Source organism: Osmia bicornis, chromosome 8 (genome assembly GCF_907164935.1).
Source record: "Osmia bicornis bicornis chromosome 8, iOsmBic2.1, whole genome shotgun sequence".
NCBI lineage: Eukaryota > Metazoa > Arthropoda > Insecta > Hymenoptera > Megachilidae > Osmia > Osmia bicornis.
Genome location: NC_060223.1, coordinates 4,437,115 through 4,463,428, shown reverse-complemented (window position 1 = coordinate 4,463,428; position 26,314 = coordinate 4,437,115). Strand labels below are relative to the sequence as shown.

At 34.0% G+C, this 26,314-nt stretch overlaps 1 protein-coding gene across 5 annotated transcripts in view; it reads left to right on the top strand.

Moving 5' to 3' along the window:
- LOC114878170 (octopamine receptor beta-3R-like) overlaps positions 1–26,314 on the top strand; it is a 118,805-nt gene that overhangs the window by 87,996 nt on the left and 4,495 nt on the right. For 4 of the 5 annotated variants that reach the window (XM_029191658.2, XM_029191657.2, XM_029191656.2 and 1 more), the window contains one exon: positions 24,019–24,130. In XM_029191658.2, the coding sequence (XP_029047491.1) occupies positions 24,019–24,130 (112 nt within the window). Of the gene's footprint in view, positions 1–6,543; positions 6,845–24,018; positions 24,131–26,314 lie in introns of all 5 variants that reach the window. The other variant, XM_029191654.2, reaches the window with a different exon arrangement.

Below are 26,314 nucleotides of genomic sequence, written 5' to 3'. Positions count from 1 at the left end.
ACTGGGCAATATATTATTATTTCGTTTTACAGAAGAGGATATCAATTTGCAGTTTGAAATTTTATACAAACGACTGCATAAATCTTTCATTAACATTTTTAATATAAAACGTCCGGGAGTTGGTTATAATTTGGCTGCAACGAAATCTAATTTCTTCGTGCGATAAAGCAGACTTCTTTCCTATGGAAAACTTGCGAAAATGTGAAGAACAGATTCTATTTAAAGGCTAACATAATTATCTTGGGCGTCAAGTGGTCGCTGGCGTTGAGAATCACTGCGAGAGACACGACGTCTCTCGCAGAACCATTTTATTTTCTGGATTAAAGTAGAATTTGTTTTGCACCTTTCCATGAATACTCGCGGGAAGAATATCTGCTCTATCACGTACCGTAATTACATTTTACACCAGACGTTTACTTTTTGCCATTAATTCAAAAATACTCCAAAATATGTTGGGTGCTGTTCCAAGAAAATTCTTATTTAACGCAGAAAATTTTATAAATCAAAAATAGTCTACTGAATATTACAAAATAAAATAAAAATAAATTAAATTTTCTTCAATTTGATGTGCCTGAGGAGAGCAGATAGGAAATTCATAATTACTTTTCTGACACTTTGTACGGGCTGCTGTTACTTCTGTTGATTTCATTTAACATATGCCATTTAATTATCGGGTCAATCAATTTCTAGTTTTCGTTTATAACACAATGTTGATTTTTAATAGAATTATGAAATGTATATAAATACTAATTCGTTCCTCTCCCACTCCTTAGTTCCAAAAATAATTTATAATGTGCTATACCTATTTTGACGGATCTATTTGCCCGGCAATCTAGTGATAATAAATCATCTGTATGCAAATTTCGAACGTTGGTTCGTCTTACGGCCCGTCGTTTCCTTCCATTCCGTTCATCATTCGATCCTCGGATTGAAATTCTGTCTTGCACGATTGAAGTGTAAATATCCGCTAAAATATTCTATTAAACGCTAGGAGAAAATTGAACGTCGTTTAATGGTCGTTTATCTCGAAAAGATTAACAGTGCGCAACAGACACAGCAATTTCGAATTCGTTTACTTCTCCAATGGGAAATAACTTTTTGGTCGGTTTAAAAAGAATAAAATAAAATAAAACACGAAATGTTCAAGATGAATATTCATTGTTTTGCTTACCTTTTGAATTATCGCAAAAGTTTCTTCGGTTTTACTACCCTTGATATAATCGTAATAAAGTTTCTTTATTAAAAATGGGTTGGAAATAAAAACGTTCACTGGAAGTTATCTGATTTTCAATTAACAAATTGCTATCAAGATTACCACGCCCCAGAAACGTCTACTTCAACATTCATTCAAAGAGCATCCTTGAGATGGTCCCTCCGGTGCACCGTCCCAGGTGCAAATCCGTTCTTTCTATCCTCAGAATCTCTCCGTGAAGGACAGCAGAGAAATACACGGATAGGAGATGTAAAAATAGCTGGTAATAAACCAACGGAATAATAAAGTAGAGAATTTAGATCGTAATAGGATATCATTCTTAGATAGGGATACGTGATGAATATAATTTATTAAAATGGGAATTAAATTATTTTCTCAAGTGCTTAATATTTGGATCCCAGAGTTAGAGTGTATTAAGTCTACTTTTTTGGAAAAATAACATTCTACGTGTTTCTTGTAGCAAATTTTGCACTCTTCCTGATGAAGGATTATTTTATTTTGTTTATTTTCTAAATTATTTTATTCTAAGTTTATGACATTAAGCAGATAGTATTAAGTCAAGACATGTTGATGTTAAATCACTGAAATATTAAGTCCATCTTCAGAGTCAGACAGTATCGAGTCTAATTTATTATTTATTTCAAAAAGAAACAATTTCCAGTACACGATTTCACTTTTAAACAATAAAACGATAAATTATTTGTGTTACAAAAATTAGATACATGTCTCTAATGGTTTCTAAATTACAAGGCTTTTGTATCTTTGATTTGCCCTCCTCTTAAATTTGAAAAGTGTGACTTAATACACTCTGCCTCTGGGGTCCTGATATGTGGAACCAATTATCCTTATTATTAGAAATTCTTTGACTAATTAGTAGTATTTCTATTGTAAATTTGAAATTATGAATAATAGTAATAATGAAATATTGTGAAAATAAAAAAAAAAGGTGGGTTTGAACATCTGCTATTCAAGATACCATGCACTGGTTATTTTAGAAAAATTGTTTATTAATTAAAAATTGTACCAATTAATATAGAAAAGGATTCAAATAGGTATTCTTGTTTATTATAATCATCTTTATTGCGAGTATAAAAATGATCACTTCTACGTTCTGAATTCTTATTTGTTTATGAATTATTGAACGAATTATTAACATTCTGACTTGCTTAAAATATAATGGTGATTAGGTTGGAAACCACTGAACCAGTCCCGTGGCTACGATATGCATATTCATTGATTTTTTAAGGCAATTTCCTTGACAAGGAATACTTGATTAATTAATATTTACCTTTGCCATTAACTTTTTTCTAAGTCAATAATTACTATTCTGTTTGCAACTGTTTTTTTTTATTAACACGATGGTAATTTTTATCCGATTTAAGTACATAAACAACACCTATGAGTACATAAACATAATTGTGATCCAATGAATTCTGATGTTCAAACAATTTTAACATTTAATTGTGAAGAAAAAAGACAACTAATTTCATTCAATATTTTTTAACATAGTAAGCAGAAGTCTTAAATTTTGATGAAACTTTGCAGGTTACAAAAATAGTACAAAATAATACATACGTATTTTTTTAAGCTAAAGAAATTCAATTTTAAGGGGTGAAATCACCCTCCAAAACTTGACCCATTAAAAGCTAACAAGGTAACTATTAGAAATAGAAAAAAAACTTGGAATGATTTTTAACATGTATTAAAAGAAAATGCAAAAGTTGACAAAAAATTTCCAACAGTTTCCAAATTAGCTTTCAAGGGGTCAAATTATGGAGTTTTTATTATTATCATATTTATAATGATTCTTTGAAATGATTCATTCAGTAAGGAATTTTATCCTTTAATATTGAATTACTGCAACTAAAAAAAATATGTATGTATTATTTTTGATTATTCTTGGAAGCTGCAAAGTTTCATAAAAATTGGAGTCTGACAATTCAGGACCTTCCCTTAATTAGGCGCTGAATATTATACATACATAATTTTCGTGGAAGAGAGTTAAAAGCAAGCATCCGAATAAGAAACTTTCTCAAGAAGAAACAACGCGAACGAAACTGATTCCTTGAAATATGAGCGCGTTTTCTCAAGATCCAGAGGAGAAGTTGAACATCTTCGCTTAGAGGTGTTTCATAGCAGGATGTTTCTTGTTCAAATAGCACAGTTTTCAAACAACCTTGTTCAACATTATTATGACGCGGGAAGTCATATCCTCGTTGTTTTATAACTCTCCGTCCGCGTTTTCGACCATTTATAACTTCGTTCCAGACGGCCCTTGTGTATTCACAGAGAAGCGGGCGATATTATAATTTCGGCCGGTGAAATTGCAAGCGGAATGAAAGCACCGGCCGAAGGAACGTGACGGTAAATTTATTACTTTCCCAGGCTGAGGAGTTTCCCTCGCGAGCTTCTTCAACACCGCCATTATTCCGGACTGTTTCGAACAATGAAAGGCCGTGGCACGAATCTTTCTTCATCTCGGTTCGGCTTCCTTCTTTTTTTCCAATTTCCACTCGTAATTTCTGTCTTGTTAGTACGTGATTTCTGCCGCGATTTGTTACTTCGTAGATCGTTTGTTTCTTCGTTTGCACCTTGAAATTTTATTTTCTGTTGGATTCAATTTTGGTTCCTTTTAAACATTTGATAAGCCCTTTTTTCAGATATGTGATGATTGATTTTTTTCTAATAAATTAAAAAGTATAATATAATGCATTTCTTATATAAAGTATAATTAAAGATAATTATAATTTAAACCTATCATTTTTAAACTTTAAGTTTCAGGTATTGGAACAGTAATTTTTAAAGAACAATGTAAAATTTAGAAAATGATAATAATATGGAGTACAAAATTCATTTAGAATTTTGGCTCCCTCCATGGTCCGCCGTCCGAGAATTCGGAAACGCATTATACACATTATATTCCTAACTTTTTTAGGGAAAGGGTCAATCATTATATAAGGGTTAACAACTGTATACATTACCTTATGCTAATATTTTTAATTTCAATGTAACATTTATAATTTATTCGTTTTTCATTTCTTTACTCATGTTTTTATTTCTGTTATTAATATCTTTTGATTCCATTTTAATTTTCGTCCAGAATATTGTTACATTTTAAATCCTTTTACTTTTGCCTTTTCAATTATTTCACTCCAGTTTCCTTCGTTTCTTTCCATACATTTTTATTATTATTTTTTTCTATGTCATTATACCTGAAACTCGTGTCACATTTCCACTTAACAATGTTAATCCCTACATTCTTTTTTATTAAACTTTCAATTAAATTTCTTTACGTTTGATATCATCTTCAGAATTCCTCCTTATAATCTCTTTGTATCCATCATTACCCTGCTTTCATTTTATTTTTCATTTAATTCATAACCTGTTCCCTCGCTCTTTAAATGTTCTCATTTTCAAATTGGCTCTGTTCAATATCTATTTTTAACCTCCATGCTTTCCTCCATTATCTTACCTGGTTTTATTCTCGTTTTCCATATTTCAATTACCTACGCCTTCTGCTCCCTTCATCTGTTGCGTTTACTTGCGGTTTACCCCCCTCATCTTCCTCCTTTCTACATTTAATTTACTTGTTCTCCTTCAAACACTGGCTACTTTTAGTTTCAATTGCCTACCTTTTATTTTCACCCTCTTTGTTTCCAATCTTTTTCATTCGTTTGGTAATTTTAGATTTTTCCATTTTCATTTTCCAAGTTCTGAATTATCTCTTTAAACATCGCATTTTGTTTGTAAAACTGAACTGTCAAATTTTAATGAAAACTTTGTAGATTGATTCAGCATTCGCTTAAGTTTAATATTATAAAAAAGGGTTTTTTAAATTTACAAAACATTATACATCTAATTAAATTAGCTTAATTAAAAATCCTAGGGGTAATAAAGTTTGAAAAAAAATATAAAACTGAAGAATGCAAAAAATCAAAGAAAATCTTAATAATATATCTAACTGCAAAAAAGTACTTGTTTCCAGTCCAAAAATTCCATCCACATGAAATGATATTTCTCTTTAAAAGAATCGTAAATAGTGAAATGTGTATAAAGAAGCAACATGTACAACTAAAACCTTTAATTAAACGCTGAAGAGTACTAATGTGTAAGCAGAAACACATATCCAAAGTTGAGACGAAATTTTTCCCTCGATATTAAAGCGCATGGAAATTTCATTAGAATGTTCAAACAACTCTTACCAGCCTGAACAAAGTGCAATTAATTTCATGATCAATCAGATATTCAGACACCTCATATTCCTTAAAGGCACATCAAAATTCCACGAAAAATATAGAAAAAAAGTAATCAAACTTTCGTTTCAATTTACACAAAGAAAGAACAAACTTGACCCAGTTAAATCAAAAACAGCTCTTTCGAAGAAATAACTGTATCAATTATTGACATTCTTAAATTAATTTAAAAATTTCACTTTAAATATTATTATTTTGATTTTTTGAAGAGGAATTTTATTTGAACACCTTGAATGCCACAAGGGTCACTGATGACCACTACCTCAAATTAAAGAAAAGAAAAATAGAAAAGGGGAAGCTTGAAATTCGAAATTTGAAAATTAACTTCTATTCTTAACACTTTGCTGTCGTATGACGTAGTACTACGTTTTTCCAAACGCAAAAACTGAGAGCGATTAACGTAGTGGTACGCCTTTTCAAAAGTAAAAGGTGAAAGCGGTTGACGTAGCAGTACGTCTTTTTACTTTATCTCAATTATTTCTTTTTTTATTATTATAAAAATAGAAAATAGCAAATGGGAAGCTTGAAATATAAAATTTGAAAATGATCTAATTCCATTCTTAACACTTTGCTATCGTATGACGTAGTACTACGTTTATCCAACAGCAAACACTGAGAGCGATTAACGTAGTGGTACGTCTTTTTAATTTTTCTCAATTATTTCTTTTTTTATTATTATAAAAAAAGAAAATAGCAAATGGGAAGTTTGAAATTCGAAATTTGAAAATTAACTCCTTCTATTCTTAACGCTTTGCTGTCGGATGACGTAGTACTACGTTTTTTCAAAAGCAAAAACTGAGAGCGATTAACGTAGCGAAATTGAAAATTTGTTTCAATTTTTTCTCCCAAAAAAGTCGGCGTTCTAAATTTTGTATGTACTACAACTACAACCCCCTCTGAGCATACGATCTTAAATTAATCTCTCCCGCCAGTAAAGTGTTAAAATAATTAATAAGCTTCGTCCTAAAATAAATGCCTATTTTCGCTGTGGCAGGCAACGTGATAAGGATGTCAATTATTGTATAGTTTGTCCTGTTTATTTTCGGACAAAATTGACTGTGACGTGATGGAAATCAGGTGTGCGTGTTCGTGGTGAATCGACCGTACTCGGTGATAAGTTCATCAGTATCATTTTGGATCCCTGGTATCGTGATGATCGTGATGTACTGCAAGATCTACAAAGAGGCTGTGCGTCAAAGGGAGGCTCTCAGCCGTGCCTCCAGTAATACCGTCCTAAATAGTGTTCACCTGCATCGTGCATCCACATCGAGGCATCACTCTAGGGCGTCTCATCAATTATTACTGCATCCGAGCGATGCCAGTGACTTTGGGAGACCCGTTTCTTACAGTACCGCCGCGGAACTGAACGCGGAAAATGGTGAGTAATAAAAGAGGAAGGCTTGCTCGGGTTTCAATAATAATTCATTCAGCCGTCAGAGCGATTGCTCGTGCGTTAAATTAATTTTTCTTTTTATTCAATTTTTAAGGCTACGATCATGCAATCTCGGGGAATATTTCAACCATGCAGCTTCATTTTTTAATAATTTTACAGAAACTTGAAAAATTGTTTCAAATATTGAAGAATATTTGAAGGGTTGGGTGTAGGAATCAGGCAGCTCGATTTTTTAATAATTTTTCAGAAACTGGAAAGATTGTTCTTTCTTAAGGAAAGGGTAATTTGTACAGTTGTTGACGATTTTCCTAAAAAAGTAAGTAATATAATATAATGCGTTTTTTAAGCGGCGGACCATGGAGAGACCTCCAAGGCGGCCGCGGCGGACCATGAAGAAAGCCACAATTTTAATTTAATTTTGCGTTTACTCAAATCCATTTCGTTTCAAACAGCATTATAGTTTATTATCTATTATATTTTTTACTTTTTTAAGAAAAGGGTCAATCGTTACATACTATTCCAATTTCTACAAAAAATGGAGCTGCCCGTTTCTTGCATCCAATGTTTCATTCTGTAAATTTAACTTCTTCCTTATTATTGCACATCTAAATTTTTATACGAAAAGAAAAATAATTTTGTACAATTTTATATATAATATTTTCGTCGCAAAATGCTGATTATTCACCAGAAATCTGGAACATACAGACGGTCAGGTTGTTTTCTCGCGTATGGAATTTCGAAAAAGAAGAAGTTTTCGCATTTTCCGCAAACCGTGTCGCCAAATATCTTTGGCCGGTTGTATTGTTGCAACCGTTTGCACACGTCCACCTCGTGTTCTGGAGGTTTCTGTATTTTTAGATCGTCACTTAAGAGCTTCCTGCCCGAGACATTTATCCGACGGACACTTTGTAGAAATCGTGTAGAAAACAAATGATTCTTCAGCTCTTAAAATCGCGTCATCTCTGAATATTATTTTCGTTCAGGTAATAATTGTACGAAAGCTTGAATTCGAGGAAATGTCAGAGCGTTTCTTTTTCTTTTTTGAATAATGAAAACGTCAGAAACAGTCGAACGAAACGTGAAGCGAATAACTGTGGGAAAACGACGGACACGTTACAGTCACGGCATCGATTTCGGTAATTTCATTTTTTCTCCCCCGATAATTGGCCACACTTAAACACGTTATTACGGTAGAATTATCGAATGAGAAGGGAAAGTTTTGCTCCGCGAAACCATAGGATTTTTTTGTGTCCGACACGCTCGCGACGATTATCTTTATTTCTGTTCGTTCTCGTTCCATTTCGTTTCGATATCAAAGCGTTCCAACCTTCGTTTCTTGCACGTCATTCGAAGCTGGAATTTTGATTGCTCGGGGAACCCATGGATCATTCGATTCCGTGAGACGTGATCATTATTTCCTTTGGAGAAAGCGTGCAGATTCATTGGAGTTGATTATGCAAACTTGGACGAGAAGCTGGAATAATAATTGCCAGAAAGTGGAAAGAGTTTTATTTCAGATACCGAGAATTTCATACGGATTTATGATTTTTCGTTTATATGGAAAAATCGTGAAGAAAGATTTATTATTTTGGTAATTACTAGAGATTTTTATAAAACTCTGAACAATATTAATTTAGCTAAAATTATCCTAATGCTTAATTTTATTTATTTTCTTATTTTATTCTTGATTTGTTTAAAAAAAATTCTAGATAACTGATTGTCAGTGTTTCTACTTGTAGAAACTATTTTTATTATTTTTATTACATTTAATCCGATCAATATTAATTTAGCTAAAATTATTCTATTGTTTAATTTAATTTAATTCTCTATTTTATTCTTTAAAAAAATTCTGAATAACTGATTGCTAATACTTCTTCCTTTAAAAATTATTTTGATCACATTTAATCTGAAGAATATTAATTCAGCTAAAATTATTCTAATGTCTAATTTAATTTTTTTTAATTTTATTCTTGATTTATTTAAAAAAAGAATTCAGGATAACTGATTGTCAGCGTTTCTACTTTTAGGAACTATTTTTACTATTTTACATTTAGAATTACATTTAATCTGTTGAATTGAAACCATAAAATTAGTGAAGAGAAGCAATAAAATTCGTTTTTCAAGAGTGAATAAAACGAGTATTAGTAAAAATAAACGTTGGTTCCCAGTTGTAAAGGCAAACACAATGATTTATGAACACATTTATAAGCTTTCTTCAACGTCGAATCTCTTGAATATATGATTATTGTGCTCGTATGTTAATCGTGAAACGAGGAGACTGTTGCATATTAAACAAAGGATTATTTGAAGAAGGTTTTCTGAATCCTTCGTCTGCTCATTCGCAATTTCCCCAGGCAAACTAACTTTGGCGTCTTAAGTTCTCATGTTTACCAAGCATTCTGCATAAAATGCATCTTGTTAGGTTGTTCTGAATAATAACGTGATCGGGATAAATAATCGTAATCGGGTTGTTTTTCTCATTTTCTCAATTATTACAAACGAGAACAATTAATTCTGATGTTTCAAGCTTCGAGCTTTCAATCTGGTATAATAATTCAATAATACAATAGACTCATGTTATATTGCGGCGGACATAATTATAATAAAGTAGTTTTCTCAATTATTACAAATAGGAATAGGTAATTTTGAAATTTCAAGCTTCGACTTTTTAATTTGCTATAATAATTAAGTAATACAGTAGTCTCTCGGTATATTGCCGCGGACGGGGGTTTTGGGGTTTCCAAATTTTTAGTTAAATTTTTAGAAAATGGAGACGAAATTGTATCATTTTATTCGATTGCTATGATTGTGGAAGAGTACCATTAGCATTAAATAGAAAATAAATATTAGATGACGATATAACGAGAGTCTACTGTAGTATAGTATTTAAAGCTTCAACTTTTCAATTTTCCTGAAAAAGTAGAAAGTATAATATAATTCGTTTCTTATATAATAAACAATAATTCTATTCAGGCTACGAAAGATAATTATATTTTATTATTTAATTCTTGAATAGCAGAGGCTCGGTCAATTGTAACCCGCATTTACTTTTATCTTTTAAACAAAAGAAAATTAAATTAAAACTGTCCGCCATCCAAGTATCGAAATATGCATTATATTGCATTTCTCATTTGTTCAGGAAAAAGGTCTCTGTAATAATTAAAAAATTAAAATAAATGATAATTATATTTAATTATTTAATTCTTGAATAGCGGAGGCTCGGTCAGTTGCAACCCACATTTACTTTCAACTTTTAAACAAAAGAAAATTAAATTAAAACTGTAGCTCTCTCCATGGTCCGCCGTCTCACTTTTTCAGGAAAAAGGTCCCTGTAATAATGAAAAAATTACCCTATAATAGTTCAATCATTATTAGTATACCAATAGTTACTGTATTAGTATAAATACACATGTCGCGCTGTTTATATTAGTCAGGTTAAAGCAACAGCGTCGAGTTGTATTAAGATTAATGGCTCTCAGTGATCACAAATAGCCCGATCGCTAGAAACATACCTAAACGATTTCGTTAAGTGTCCTCGTGTACTATTGAAAGCTTTTACAACTTGGCTTGTGTAAACTAACACTTGTCTAGAAGATTGACTGACATCGGTTCAATGCCAGAAGCCGAACGATCCTTCCTTTTTCCTGGAAACCTCCACCTCCTACTCTCTGGTTCCTGTTTATAAAGCGTAGCTCGCAAATTCTTTGACACTTCATCCCCGAATAATTAATTATACTCTGCTGAAAAAGGTGCGCAGTCACTTTGCTTCAGCTTGAAAACAACACAATATTTGCTATGTCATTTGATATCAATAAAATGTTAACACGTTGATCGCCACAGTGAAATTGAGCATTTTTTGTATTAAAGCTCTAATTACTAAGAATAGTAATAATTAATTTTCACGTTATTTGTATCACAGCAAATTTCTATTATTTTCTATTGTAAATTGCGAAGTCGGTCACCGGTGACCCCCATCGCCCCCATGGCGTTCAACGTGTTAATGGTACTTGAAATTGTTTGAAATTATCCTCAATTTTCCCGCGTTAGGAACCTTCGTTTCTGATCGGAATGCGACTTCCGTTCTATTTTAAATTCCTTACGTCATCGGGAATCTTTTTATACACCCTAGGCGCTGATTTTTCCCTGATTTTTTGGCCGAGAAATTATCTCCGCGTTCAGTTCCGTCATCAAGAAGCACTCTAGTAATTTCGCAAGCGTGACATAATGGACGCTTATCGACACAGCCGGTACGTTCGAAGCCCGTGAAAGGATCGATTTGATCAATGTTCGAAGAATGAAATTTATCAGCCGAAAGCATTTAGGCGCGGCTGCATATCGAAAACGATGCTTTTAACCCGGTATCCTAGACACGCGCCGCGTCGGCGAGAATTTTGTCTCGAACGTGACTGCATTCGCGTTCAACTACATTTCCCGGAAAATTAACGAGAGAAAACTTTATTAGCGCCCTTTGTACCTCGTTATTCATCGATTCATCTCTTGTATTATTCAAGTAACACGTTCTTGCGTAAAATGTTCGTTAACCCTTCAACAGCGAAGCCTGGATCAATCGTGATGCAAACGTATTAACTTCATATTAAATGTAGAATTTTTTAATTAAAGGGTTTCATATATTGAAAAAATTGTAAAATTTCAAAATTGATGATAATATAAAGTATTGAATTAAATTAGAATTGTGGCTCTCTCCAAGGTCCGCTGTCTTTGGGCTCTCTCCCTGGTCCGTCACCCGAAGTTCAAGTCAATTATTTTAAATTTTACTTTGTTCAGCATTATTACAAAAATATGAAATGCAGAATTAAATTAAAATTGCACCTCTCTCCATGGTCAGCCATCTTGGGGCTCCCTCCATAGTTTGCTGTCTTAGGGCTCTCTCCATGGTCCGCCACCCAAGGTTCAAGTCAATTTTTTTAAATTTTACTTTGTTCAGCTTTATTATAAAAATATAAAATGCAGAATTAAATAGAATTGTGCCTTTCTCCATGGTCAGCTGTCTTAGGGCTCTCTCCATGGTCCGCCGTCTGAGGGTGAAACATTGATAATAATATAACAGAAAAAGCACAATTTTTATCTCCAGCAAATACATTTGAAATTTAATTATTTTATGACACTTGTTATTAGAAAAAATAATCATTTTGAAAGGGTTGAAAAATTGATAAAAATAAAAAATCACGACATCTCTTCGATATCAGACTGTCCTTAGAATCGAAAGTCTGCAAAAGGGGAAAATACAGGATCGTCAGATAAATGTAACCGTAAATTGCCTCTAAACATCGAAATTGCTCCTCTGATCGTCTCCCTTCGCCAATAAACCCTGCCATTTGTCCGTGGCCGGCCCTGAACGGGGGCAACCTGTTCCATCGTCATTTCCCTCTAAACGCGTTCCAATATTTCACGCTGGATGCTCTCATTAACTCGCTAGCACGATATTTAAAACGGTGACTCGTCTTCGTCGGATGATAAATCGAGAGTACTCCCACGGGTTGGCCGTATAAATACGTGTTGGGTGACAGTGAGCCATGGCACTCGATGGAAATCAGCCAGACTGAAAGGTTGCCAAAATCGTTCGAACTTGGCATTCTACGCGTCACATTGCCCCTGGAACGAACCGTGAACCAGTACGATCTTCTCGATATGCCCTGCATTCGAGAGCTTTACGAATGCTTCTGAAATTACTGATCTCATTTGACGGTGAAACATTGGATGCTTTCAAAGTGGATGAATTTTTGAAATTGCAAATGGAAATGGAAAAGTGATTTCAGGAAGGATGAAATGTTTTATGAATGATGGTGAATCTTTCAGGAACGGATGAAGGTTCCTGGAGAACCAGGGGAATTTGGTTGAAAAATTTAAATTTATTCTAATTAAAATTAATTAACATTTAAAAAATATTTTATTCAATATCTTTAGGAAGGTTTAAGGGGGCCCAGGGCTGTAGAAATCCTTAAACCTCTCTTTGATCCTCCTACAGGAAAGACCCATTACCCTAGTGTAATTTATTAATTTCTATAATTAATCACCAAACAAAACGTCGTTATAATTACTTATTATGCAAGCAGGATAAGAGAGAAACTTTCTGAAAATCGCATCGCCGTGTATGAAATAAATGGCAAGCGGGAGGAAATGTTTTGCAATGGTAACGTTATCTGGACCAAGGTGGTTGTAACGCGAGCAGAGAAGAGAAGAAACATGCGGCGGTAAAATTATCGCAACGAGCGTTTCTAATTTACCACCGGCAAATTGCACGTAGCCACGCCATAAGTTACCGTTCCTGTTTAACGGAGTATCTATTTACTTGGCCGTTTAATTGGGCGTGTGTGCGAGCGACAATGCGAGGCACACGCGTCACGCCGCGTTTATGGCACACGTTTCGACGACGATAAACGAAACTTCTAATTTATCAGCTTGATTTGGAATAATTAGTTTTGTAATTTGGATGATTTTAGTAGAATGGATCCAGATTGCATAAATTTTTATTATAAAATGAATCATTTATTATTAGGTCTTCTCATCAAAATATATATGAATTTTAGGAATTGTTTTCTTGAAGTATACAACATATTGTGAAAAGAAACTTTTCGTCTTTTATTGATATATTATTCGAGCGTACAAAAATATTTTTGTTGCTGCACTGCTTACAAAATATGGGGTAAAAATTGTGACCATCATAATTCAATGTGTAATTTTTAAATAAAGGAGTTTCATCTATTAGAAAAATAATTTTTAAGGAAAGATTGTAAAATTTAGAAACTGATAATAAATTAGAATCGTGGCTCTCTCCATGGTCCGTCGTCCAAAGAATCAAAAATACATTATATTATATTTCTTACTTTTTTAGAAAAAAGAGCAATCATTTTTATATGAATCAACAACTGTATACGTTATGAATGAATATGATACGAACCACTTTGAGACCTAAAACATAAAATGGCGGTATTTTATGCTAATTTAACTAAAAAGTATCAAGAAACGATCAATTTCATTATTAAAAGAATTTGTGTTTCCAAATTCACCATTTTGGTTCAAGCAATAGCTAATTCAATAAAAAATAAATATTGCTAGCATTTTTTGAATCAGTTCAGAATTTGATAAAGTGTTTAAACCATGTTTTATCAAAATTAGCTACTGTTCCAGTGATTTACCTTTAGTTAATTGCTCCAACACCATATAGGATTCCTTCCGACCCCTTAATGCCTGAAACCTAAATCAAAATCAACATATTTCACAAATGTAGGGCCGGTTGGATAGCGTTAGATTCACACTTTGTTTCGCAGAATTCCGCCACAAGGCGATGAAATATTCAGCACTTGGACTAATTACCCGTAACCAGGAAGCTTTCGGTGGCCATAATTCGCGTAACATCGATCCGAATCTGCAAAAAGGATTCCCGTCGAGGGACACCCCGCCGTTAACCACCTTTTGCATAATTTCACGTCGACGAAAAGTTTACTTCCCTCTGCCTTTCAATTATTCACCCTGGTGTTATCATATTTAGGTCGATCGTTATCTCGATATCGATAATACAATACCATTTACCCACTACAATTAAAAATGAATCATTACTTAAGAAACTTCCCTATCCAAATCCGTCTTTTAAAAAATAAAAAGCAATTCAAAGTGAAATATAATCCTCTTTGAACGTCCTATCTTCTCCCACGTAAATGCCATAGATTTCGGCGAAGTCTATTTAGAAAGTGACCCAGAAAGCATGCACAAAAGCGCATATATGCGTCAGAGGTTGGCCGATCTTTTAAGAAATAGCAAAGACACGCGAAAGGAAGCTTTGCGCGATGAGATCCTCGACTGTTTCATCAAAAGTATCTCGAATCGTTCTTTATATACTTGAATCAACTGATTCCGAAAGCTGCTGCAGCGAAACGAGGGGATTTCGTTGAGATGTACGGGAAACTCGAGGGAACCTTAGATCTCATTTTTCGTAATATCGCGACAGAAGAAACGATCCTCCTCGTTACGCTTCGTTTCTCTGCCCTCCGTTTCGAGCTTTCACGATTCCACCGTAAATACCGTGTGTACGAGAATTGAAAAAGCACCCCCGCAGAAAGGTATTCATCCTCGTTTATGGAACTGCCACTTGCTGGAATAATTAAAACATTCTTGAATGAAAAAGCATGCGTTCGAAGAAGGAAGATAGAACGCTTCCGGTTTGAAACTGGCTGCGGCAGATGCAAAGCGAATTCACGGGACGGGTCTGAAGAGGACGAACATAGGGGGGAGAAGTGGCGACGAGAGGAATGCGAAACAACGAGGGTGAAAGAGTGTCGGAGGTGGCTTGATCTCTGCCAGGCTGCGGCGAGCAGTAGGCTAGGTCAGTGAACGCGGTTCCAGCAGGCAGCCCCAACCGGAGCACCCCGGCTCGCCCTCGCCCTCCGTTTGCCCGCTCGATATCTGGAAACGACGCCAGCCTTCGGAACGGTAGGAAGGCCGAGGCCTGGAAAACCATTCCGATTCCTTCCAATCGACGATTCGGTGCTCGTAGAAATAGGAGATATATTTTGGAAATGAGGAGTCATTCGTATTTCTGAAGAATTGAAGGATCTTCCTAAAAAAGGGGCTCATCGAGCGCATCAATTAAAAAATTATTATTTTTCCCATTTAAATAATTTTTCGAAAATATATTAGATTAATCAATATTGGTTTCATTATATTAATTATTTATTTTCATTTATATTTTCGGGATTAATGCTGAAGAATTGATTTTGATTCAGTAAAGATATTAATTACCCTTGACACTAGATTTACGGGATCCATTAATTTGACGCGTCATAAGTTTCTTACTCTACGTTACAAAAATTGCTAACTTGTTTTTATTAAGTTGAGATAAAGAATAATTGCGATGTTGCACTCTTTATCTTATTTCCAGTTTGTAAATAAGTGTGCATGGAATTACAGTAGATCTAGTGTTAAACAGCAGAGCCTGGGCCAACACTGGAATTATCAAAGCAGTCAAAATGAGTGGTTTCAAATTTCTTATTTTAAATTATAAATTTTTTCAAAATATTTCTTTTGGAATTAACTATTATTGAATTATATTGAATTATATTTCATCCTTTAGGCAGTTAAGCAGCAGAGCCTAGGTGAACACTAGAACTACTAACTCAGTTAAAATGACTGGTTTCAAATTTCTTATTTTAAATTATAAAATTTATCAAGGTACTTTTCTTGGAATTGTCGAGATAAAGAATAAATGTATATATTGAATTATATTTCATCCTTTATCTATTTAGTTTTCTGCATTATTTTCAACTTAAAAATAACGTCGATATATTTAATGTTAATCGAGGCTCTCTCCATGGTCCGCTATCCGACGGTTGCGAAAGAAAGCATTAGAAATGAATTGTTATGTATGATACTGTCTTTCTACGGTTGACAATCAGTTTTCTTTTAAGCTAGCACAGAAAAGGTCGAGTCAGAAAAATATCCAGAACGATATATAATGGAACCTTGAAAATCTCTGTGTAATCTTGGCCAGCGAAATAAATCTCTGATCCCCGAAACTGTCTGCACCTCTCAGCGTATACGAAGATCAGGGTCATCTTGATAAAAGAACGAGCTAGAAGAATAGCCCACGATGGATCGGACCATTCTGGTCGAATCACTGGCGGATCAGGAGCCGAGTGAAATTGAAGAAAGATAAGACTCTGTTCTCGAGTGATTTCATCGAGCTGGCTCGTTCATAGGGGGGAGGATCGCGGTGAAATTAGAACAGCCATTGAATATACTCGAGATAGAAAATTTAAAAGAAACCTGCTGGGTGAAGTGAAAATGGAGATACGGTTAGGGTGAAAAATGAAGAGAGAGAGAGGGAGAAATGATTCATCTCTCGAGAAGGTAAATTGAATTTGCATGAGGGATAAATTCAGCTGGAAAGAAGCTCGACTTCTCGGGAAAGGAGTTTGAGCGGTGATCAAGTTGCCGTAATTGAAACATGATTAAAGCGAGCCGGCTCTATTGGTGGGCGGATATATTCAAAGTGCTCGTAGAATCATGGGTACAAAGTGTATACAGGCTGATTCTATTACGTTATTGCATATTAAATAGGGGATTTTGAAGCATTGAACTTCTGACATGATTTCATGACATAAAACTGTTATCAAATACCACGTATTATATATCAATTTTTAGTTAAAAGCTTAATAAAAACGAGTGTATAAAATCTTTGTTAATATTTGTAGTAAAAAATTACTGGTTGCGGATACAAACGAACAATGACCATTTTGGAAATTTTGAAACACATGAATATATAAAGATAAATTCATGACATAAAAGTTTAACAAAATAATCTATATAATATATCAATTTAAAGCTTAAAAGTCAATAAAAACGAGTATATAAACCCTTTGTTAATATTTGTAACACAAAATAGTTGGCTACGGTTACAAACAAACAATGACAATTTTAGAAATTTTTTAACACATGAATACATAAAGATAAATTCATGACATAAAATTTCCACAAAATAGTACATGTGATATATCAATTTAAAGCTTAAAGTGTGCCAAAAATGATTACATAAACATTTCATGAATATTTTTAATACAAAATGTCTGATTTATCGTTGAAAAAAAAGAATGAATCAACCACTTTGCGACGTTTGTTAAAATGAATTTCTTTTTTATTTTTCGTGCTTATTCACTTAAATTCGAAACGTAAGAACTGAGAATTTAGTTTCTCGGGTCTTAACAATGCGATCTTAGTCCAGATTACGGCAGTTTTAATGAAACCGAGTCACCGGGATTACGCGTTTCCCGTTGCCAACTCGCGCTAACTACTCCTTATCCCCATTAAAAAGTTTCGTATATCCGGTTCAAAGTTCTTGGCGCAGCGTTTTTTATTTTTGCAATCCCAACGCCTCTGAACGAGGCTCCAGGGAGATTTCGAACAAACGGGGCTATCATAAACTTTCCCGCCGGCAAGTTTAAACGAACGGACAGGTGTTCCTTTTTTTTTCGTCGAGCACGCGAGTCCCATTTCGTCGTGGTGAATTTTTCAACGCCCTTCAAGACATTGCTTGACCCATTTCCGACTTGTGTTTTCATCTTGTAACACCGGAGCTTCCTTTACAATGGTTAAGTAAATAGAAGGGTATTTGTAGCATGATTATTAAAGAAGGTAAACGATGGTACTCTAATATTAGACCTTATACAGGGTGTTCGGCTGAGGGGGTTGGGAGCATCCCTTCGAGGAGGATGGATAACTGGGGTGATTCTGAAGAACTTTTCCTTTAGTAAAATTCTCGTTAAGGTTTAGTTTTTGAATTATTAATGAAAAACATTGAACTCAACCACGGGAGTGTTGGATTCGAAATGAGATGTATAAGTTTTTGAATTTCCAATTATAATTATTACAATTTTGAATTTCCAAATAGAATTCTTACAATTTTTAATTTCCAATTATAATTATTACAATTTCTAATTTCCAACTATAATTCTTACAATTTTTAATTTCCAATTATAATTATTACAATCTCTAATTTCCAATTCGAATTATTACAACTTTTAATTTCCAATTATAATTCTTACAATTTTTAATTTCCAATTAGAATTATTATAATTTCTAATTTCTAATTACAATTTTAATTCTGAATTAAAATATTTTAATGTTATTCCGTTAACATGTATTCTGTTTTAAATGAAATTCACTTCTTTTTGTCTCTGCTTGTATTTACAATATAATACACCAAAGGGTTGATAAACTGGCAATAATTTAAGAACCGTTGTTTGAGAGACACAAATGAACAGATAACTTGGAAAGAGGATCCACTATAATTTGGGGATGAGTTTATCTGGCCATTTGATGCGAGTTAAATCGTGACATACGGCACAGTAGGAATCTGTAAACTTTAAACAAAATGATCGTATGGTAGCCGATTTCCATTTGTATCAACGTTTCTGAGCGAACCGAGTGGAAATTCAGCGTCGTTTCAATGGAGTCATAAATATCTCAATAAAAACAAATCGTTCGAGCCTCGATCCTCTCGTGGAAAACGCGTACATATTTGCGAGCGAGCAGTTTTTCGTTTGCCATTATCATTCCGGTGTGTTTAAAATTGAGCAACTCCGTAAACGAACAGCTGAAAAGTGAGCAAAAGAGTGTAAACGAACGCTTTCAGCGACAAAAATGTGGTTTTATAATAATTCTCATTCGTGAATTTATTCGCAGCGTGTGTTTTTAAAATGAATCGAATAAAGTCGATTATTTATTAACAGTATAACGGCGACAATATATTATGTATTTAACGTGTTCTTATAGTAGTAAAAAAGAAATAATATAATTTATTTTATTAGCAATAAATGATACAATTGCTTGACGCTTCTGCTGGCTTGGCCTCTTTGCTATTTTGAAATTTTTAGATTTCTGAATTCCAAAATTTTAATATTCCAGTATTCCAGAATTTCAAAATTTTAATATTCTAGAATTCCAATGTTTCAAAATTCCAATATTCCAATATTTCAGAACTCCACTGTTTCAGTTTTCCAATATTCCAGAATTGCAGAACTCCGTTAGTTCAGTTTTCCAATATTCCAGTATTCCAGAATTTCAAAATTTTAATATTCTAGAATTCCAGTATATAAAAATTCCAATATTTCAGAACTCCACTGTTTCAGTTTTCCGATATTCCAGAATTGCAATATTCCAGTATTCCAGAATTCCAAATCTCTAATATTTCAAAATTCCAATGTTCCAGAATTGCAGAACTCCGTTAGCTCAGTTTTCCAATATTCCAGAATTCCAATATTCTAATATTTCAAAATTCAAAAATTCTAATATTCCAATATTCCAGAATTGCATTATTCTAAAATTGCAGTATTCCAAACTTGCAATATTCCAGAATTTCAGAGCTCCAATATTTCAATATCCCAGTATTCCTGAATTCCAATATTTCAAAATTTCAAAATTTTAATATTCTACAATTCTAAAATTTTCAATATTCTAAAATATCAAAATCCCAAAATTCTCCCCTAAAAACTTATAGTCCACCCCCAAGAACCTCCCTATTTTATTGCAAACGACTTCCAGTCAATTTATAATCGACAATAAACAGGTTTCCGTAGTCCAATTTCGTTAATGTCATAAAAGGCACGTATCGTCCCAGCTATTAATCGATAAAAAGTAATTTCTATTCGTCGAACGTGTTCCTTTCACCCCAATAGTCGGAACAGGAAGTCGACGATACTGCTGAGTGGTAAGATCGGCAGCAGACAGTTTGTCTCCATGGTGAGTCGACGTGACCCGCAAGAACGAGTCCGTTTCTCCTTCAATAACAAACGCGACGAAGAAGAATGACATTAATTCAGGTCTCTAATGCAATTTGTTAGGCGACAAACGATGTCTTACAAGAAGGATGGTCTTCGAACTGTTCTCCTTTTCAGCTATCCAATCTTTCTCTAGTATCTCGTCGTTGGACGAGAAGATTGATTCAATACACGACTCGGGGAAGGTTCTCTTCTTTTAAAAAGGGGAAAAGGGGATGCGTTTCATTAAGTCCACGTGGAACCTCGAGACGGAATCATCGAGGATTTCATGAGACCTTTCTTGGTAACTTGCAAATCCCTTTTTTATGAATGCAAACACTTGAGTTTGTGGGATTAAAGTTTGTTAGAAGAGTAATACAAGGTTCGTGGAAAAAAATTTTCATATACTGTAAAAGATTTAATTTTCAATAAAGTATATCTGGATATAGGGATTGTTAGATTGCAATATTTAATTTTATCTTTGGAAAATTTTAAATAAGGATTATTATTATTTATTGGAATCAGTAATTTAGGATTTTTTGATATTATTTATAAATCTAGGACGACAGCAAACAAATTAAAATTTCATATTTTAATCAATATAGAGCCATGGATCATGGATCAATTTAAATTGATCAAAATTTTATTTTTTATTCTTTATTCCATCGTTCTCATTATTCATCATTTCGAACACTCAATATAAATATTTCTACCATAGACTCTTGTTATATCGCCGCAGATGGGGCTGTGGGAGTCGAAAATTTTTTTAAACTTCCATGTTTTTATTTGAAGAAGTTTGGAGAAATAGAAGTGTACCATCTTCATAGACTATGATGGTGCCATCATAGTTAGATCATCCTCCTGGCAATATAAAGAGAGTACACTGTAATTAGGTAAATTAAAGAATTCCTAATAATTTGGATGATGGATCCCTATAGAAAATCCCATTGAAGCTTTTTAATCTCAATAATCTTCCCATTAATTTTACTGGTAGAATCTTCTTATATTAGATTGAATCCTTTTGTCTCAGAAAATACGACAATGAATCCCTGAGCGTGAATAGTCTTCTTATTCAATGTATAGCCAGATTGACGACTATCTTTATATCTCCTTCAGGGTTCTCCAATGTTACACCTTACCCTAGTCAACCTTTTCAATTTATTTCACTGTTCCTCCTATTTATTTATTTCTTCTGCGAAGGCAGTCTACCAGCATTCATTAGACACGTCTGAATCGACACTTTCACATATTTCAGACAAGTTCGTTGAGAAACATCCGAATTCTTCCGTTTCTTTTCACGAAATTCCAGTTTCTTTCCAATTATGCGCTCCTTGCATTCATTTAATTCGACCAAGGCCAGCAGATGTTTTCACATACTTTTTTCAATGAAACGCTGAGAAATTTGAAGAAATTTATTAAGTTTGCTACTCGTCTAATTGTAAGAACGATTTATTGATTCAGTGTGAGAGAATGGAGAATCTCCTGATTGCATGAAAACTAGCCAAAGGTTCCCATAGACAGTAGTAGGACTAGATAATTCGAATTGTTAGACGAGGAATGTGGTAGAGGCGAGAGAACTGAAGGATTCGCGTGATGGCAAGCAGTGAGAAAGGCAGATCTAGGTTGGTTGGTCGATGCTCACTGGCTTCTCCGTTTTCGTGCAATCGATGTGCTCGTCTATCAAGATGCAGCTGACTGCAGCTTGTACGGTATGCACGGTTTAAGTGTATGTACACGTGCAATTACTTGCCAGCCTATCGAACACCCTGACGAATTCATAGCGTTTCGAAATCATGTGAGAATTCTTCGCGTAGTATACAGTTGTTGAACCCATTACAATGATTGATCCCTTTCCTAAAAAATAGGGAGAAATGTAATAGAATATAATGGGTTTTTCGACCCTCGGACGGCGGACCATGGAGAGAGTCCCAAAACGGCGGGAGTTGCTTTGAAAATTTTTCCCCTTTGCTACATCGTATAAATTTTGTCCCAATTTTCTTTCGGTAATTCCATTAATTATGGGTAAGGGGACCCTTGATCTTGCCCTCAGAAACAGCTTCCCTCTACTCAACTAAATACAGTGAGAGGCAAAAAAAAGTAGACAAAAAGTTGAAAAATTACCATTCACTATTTTCTTTCACGATTTCAACAAACTGTAATTTTTTAAAACGATGAAAATACATATTTTAGTGAATTAATTTTTATGGCTTCTCAAAAAACCTCAAGTTATTTAGTCCAATTTTAACCGAGGTATTCTATTTTGAACCATCTCTACTTATTTTTACCTCTCACTGTATATAAAAATAGAAATAAAAATGGAGAGTTAATTTACAGTTATAAATGTTAATAAAGTAATTCCGTATTGCCTAGTTAATATATTAAAATCTTAATCTAAAAATGACCATTCCAGGTGATATTATTTAATAATTTTATTATACCATTACACTATTACATAATCTTCGGAGTTTGTAATAACAAATGTTCAAATTTCCTGCAAACAAAACTCAGTATATGAAAACAGTTTATTTGACGTTTATTTTCAACCGGAAATCACCCCATTTCACCCTGTTAATTTAAAGTTTCGAAGTGTAATGCTCTTGGAAATCTGCATGAAATAACGCCTGAATTCCTTCGGTGTGCCAAACAAACGAACATCATCGCGATAATTAACGTGTTTAAATAAATCGCAGCTCGGTTACACCGAAACGAGGGCGTTTTCGTTCGATCGACGCCCACGAAGAAGCGTCTCGATTGCGCATCGACGCGACTTTATTAATATTCTCTCACGCTTTATCTCGGCGTAATTACGTACGGGAAAATATTTACCGGGCTAATTAATGGGATTAAAAATATCCCGAGAATCGGAGCCGCAACAAATACGAGTTTACTCGATAATATTCGTTCGCTAACGAATCGTATTGGAATTGAAATTAATTATCGACACGGTCTCGTCAACGTTCGTTGCACAATCACTAGGATGTTTTATGATATTAATAACACCGTCGACATTGATGGATATTAATGAAAATAATTATTTTCAACTGCAACTTTAATTGTTTTCTATTGACAAAATCTTTCTTAATGTATTTCATTCGAATACCGTTTAGAAGATTTTTAATTTAAAAAAGCGTCAATGTAACACCATGTTTATGCTCGAGAAAAAGTTGCAAGTTCTTCAGACGATACTACACCCTTTCATGCGCACAAATTGAAATTCTTTGACGCGACATCTTGTCTTTCCTCTTATTTTCTCGGTTCATAAAAACTTTCAAGTTCTTCACATAGCAGCACACCTTTTTACAAGTCAGAGTTGAGAGTCTTTTTATATGATAAACGTCTATCAGTTAGTAAAGAAATTTCCATGCAACACTTCTTTCATTTCTTCGCTTCTTATATAACCACTTACTTCTTAGAAATTCTAAGAAACGAAATCTGAAATTGTTTGTTTTTTGCAAAGAAATGGACTTTGAAATTTGTAACAAAATATTATTTTATAATATTTAATATTAATTAATTTAATAATATTAAATCGAAGAAATTGAGTGGAGGAGAATAATATATTTGACTTTCAAACGGCGGACCATGGAGAGAGCCACAATTCTAATTATTCTAATACATGAAAAATTTAATTTATAATTAGTATTAATTAATTTAATAATAATATTTAATAATATCAAATCGAAGAAATTGAGTGGAGGAGAATAATATATTTGACTTTCAAACGGCGGACCCTGGAGAGAGCCACAATTCTAACTCTTCTAGTACATAAATCTCTTTTGTTTAAAAATTATACATTTAACTTTCTGGTAGCAGGCTCCGCTGTTCAAAGGTTAAATATCATTGCAACTATAATTAAGTTTGAATAATTAACGGTGGTTTATGATTTTTCAGGCACTTCGATACGGCAACAAACGAAGAGCTGGAGAGCCGAACACAAAGCTGCGAGGACGCTCGGGATAATAATGGGCGCGTTCCTCCTTTGTTGGCTGCCATTTTTCCTTTGGTAAGCAACGTTAATTTTTTTATTATATAAAAAGGAACATTTAGATTCTCCTCATCCTCCTCCAAGCTTCTTAGTTACACCGAAGTGCTTACTTGCCGAGATATCGGAAGTGAACCAAAGCTTAAAGGAAAGCCACAGTGAAATTCGGATGATTTCGCTCGCAAGCTGTTCGTACCATCGACCCGAGCTTCCCCGAGTCGTTGAATACTCGCGAAAGCTGAGCCAGCCACATGTTTTATTAATGCAAAGCCGAGTGCATCTCGTCGAGTTTGCCGAGAGTTTAGTCCGCCTTGCTCGGCCCTGCTACTTCAACTATTTGCCTGACTAAGCGATGCGGTCACAGTTGCCCTGCAAATGGCACTACCTTCTTACTTCTCTGATAATAAGGCAACCGGAAGTTTAGCATTGGTTCATCTGAGAAATCATTTTTCGGACGTTGCACGGTGGTCCAAATCGAATAATTACCTGTTCATTTGCTAGAAATTAATTTCCTCATTTGGATGTTTATCGAATATATTTAGCTCTTCAAATGTCCATCACTTTTGACAATTATGACATTAATGAAATGTATTAAATCGTTTAAACATCAACATTTAATTAACATCATTATTCACTAAAAAAATTTACTAAAGTCTATTAATTATTGTGTGCCTATTTTTTTTTTGTAAATGAATAGTATTTGAATTAAGATCCATTGTTTATAATTTATCTTAAAAATAGTACCAATAATTGAAACCAAATATCTTTTGAGTTTCAAATAGTATATTGTATTTTTTCACTATTTGGAAAAAATGGTAGAATTTATTGAAAGTCAGATTGGTGGAAGATTTGGAAACGACGGACCATGGAGAGAGGCCCAATTTTTATCATACTTTTCCCTATATCTATAAACTCCTAAATTGGTAAAGAAAATTAAATAACAGATTTTTGCAATAATAGATTATTATTATTGCTTCACAATATAGCTTAATATATCCCATTACTCAAAAAATTACGAATTATTTTGCTGAACAATTAAACTTTAGTTCCGGACCACCGTGCGTCGCCGACTCTCCGGACAAATTTTTGCAAATAAAAAAATTGGCAGAAACATATCATATTCTTGATAAAATGAGAAGTGAAAATTTTCAGTCTCAGAATTTTCAAATTTAAGTCCCGTATTGCTGAAAATTTCAAAGTCCCCCTTTTGCCGATCTAACAAATATTCGCGCTGGCTAACATTCATATTTTCAGCCGCTGCGTAGAAGTTATTTATTTTCGAAGCGACACGTTTTCGAAACGGACCACGCCGACTCTCGTGGGAATTAATCGAGCTATACGAGTTTGTAATTTATGGGAAACGTCGGATGCTCTCGCGTTCGGTCCACGCTTGTTGAACGAAGTTTGTCACAATGGCCACCTGCTCCGTTTCATGTTTCAGATCACACATAGTATTCTCCTCTATTTGCGTACGCATCCTACACGTTCAATTCTACAATTTGTAGGAAAAGTCAGAGAAAAAAGGACCAACTAGTACGAACATCGAAAGTTTTCACGAACAATAGGCGAGCAATTATGGTACTCTTGTCGAGGAATAAAAAATTCATTGTCCTCTACGTATTTTGCAAGTTCCATTAATTCGTCTGGAATATTAACGCGGCCACCGTCGAAGTAATCAATTCTCGACTGGAGCAAGAAGCTGAGCAACTTAATCCGGTAATAAGTTTTAGTTGTAGGTGAAGTTGGCCCGTGACTTCGTGAAACTTTCGAGTGGCTACCCGTTTAAGCTGTGAATTGAACAGGTGTCGGGTTCGACGAATGATCATCATTCGGTTAGATTCTAATCCTAATAGATTCCACGTGATACCAATCATTAGTATAATTCTCGTGAATGAATTAACCTATCTATTGCTTTGGAAGAGCTAATAGAAAATTGGAAAAAATGGTAGAATTTTGTTAAAAGTCGGATTGATGGAAGATTTGGCAATGACGGACCATGGAGAGAGGCCCAATTTTAATTTAATTTTGTAGTTCATATTATGTTCGTTTTCTAAATTCTACACTGTTTCTTTAAAAATTATTATTATAGTATATGAAACTCATTAAATCATGAAATGATCATCATTCGGTTAGATTCTAATCCTAATAGATTCCACGTGATACCAATCATTAGTATAATTCTCGTAAATGAATTAACCTATCTAT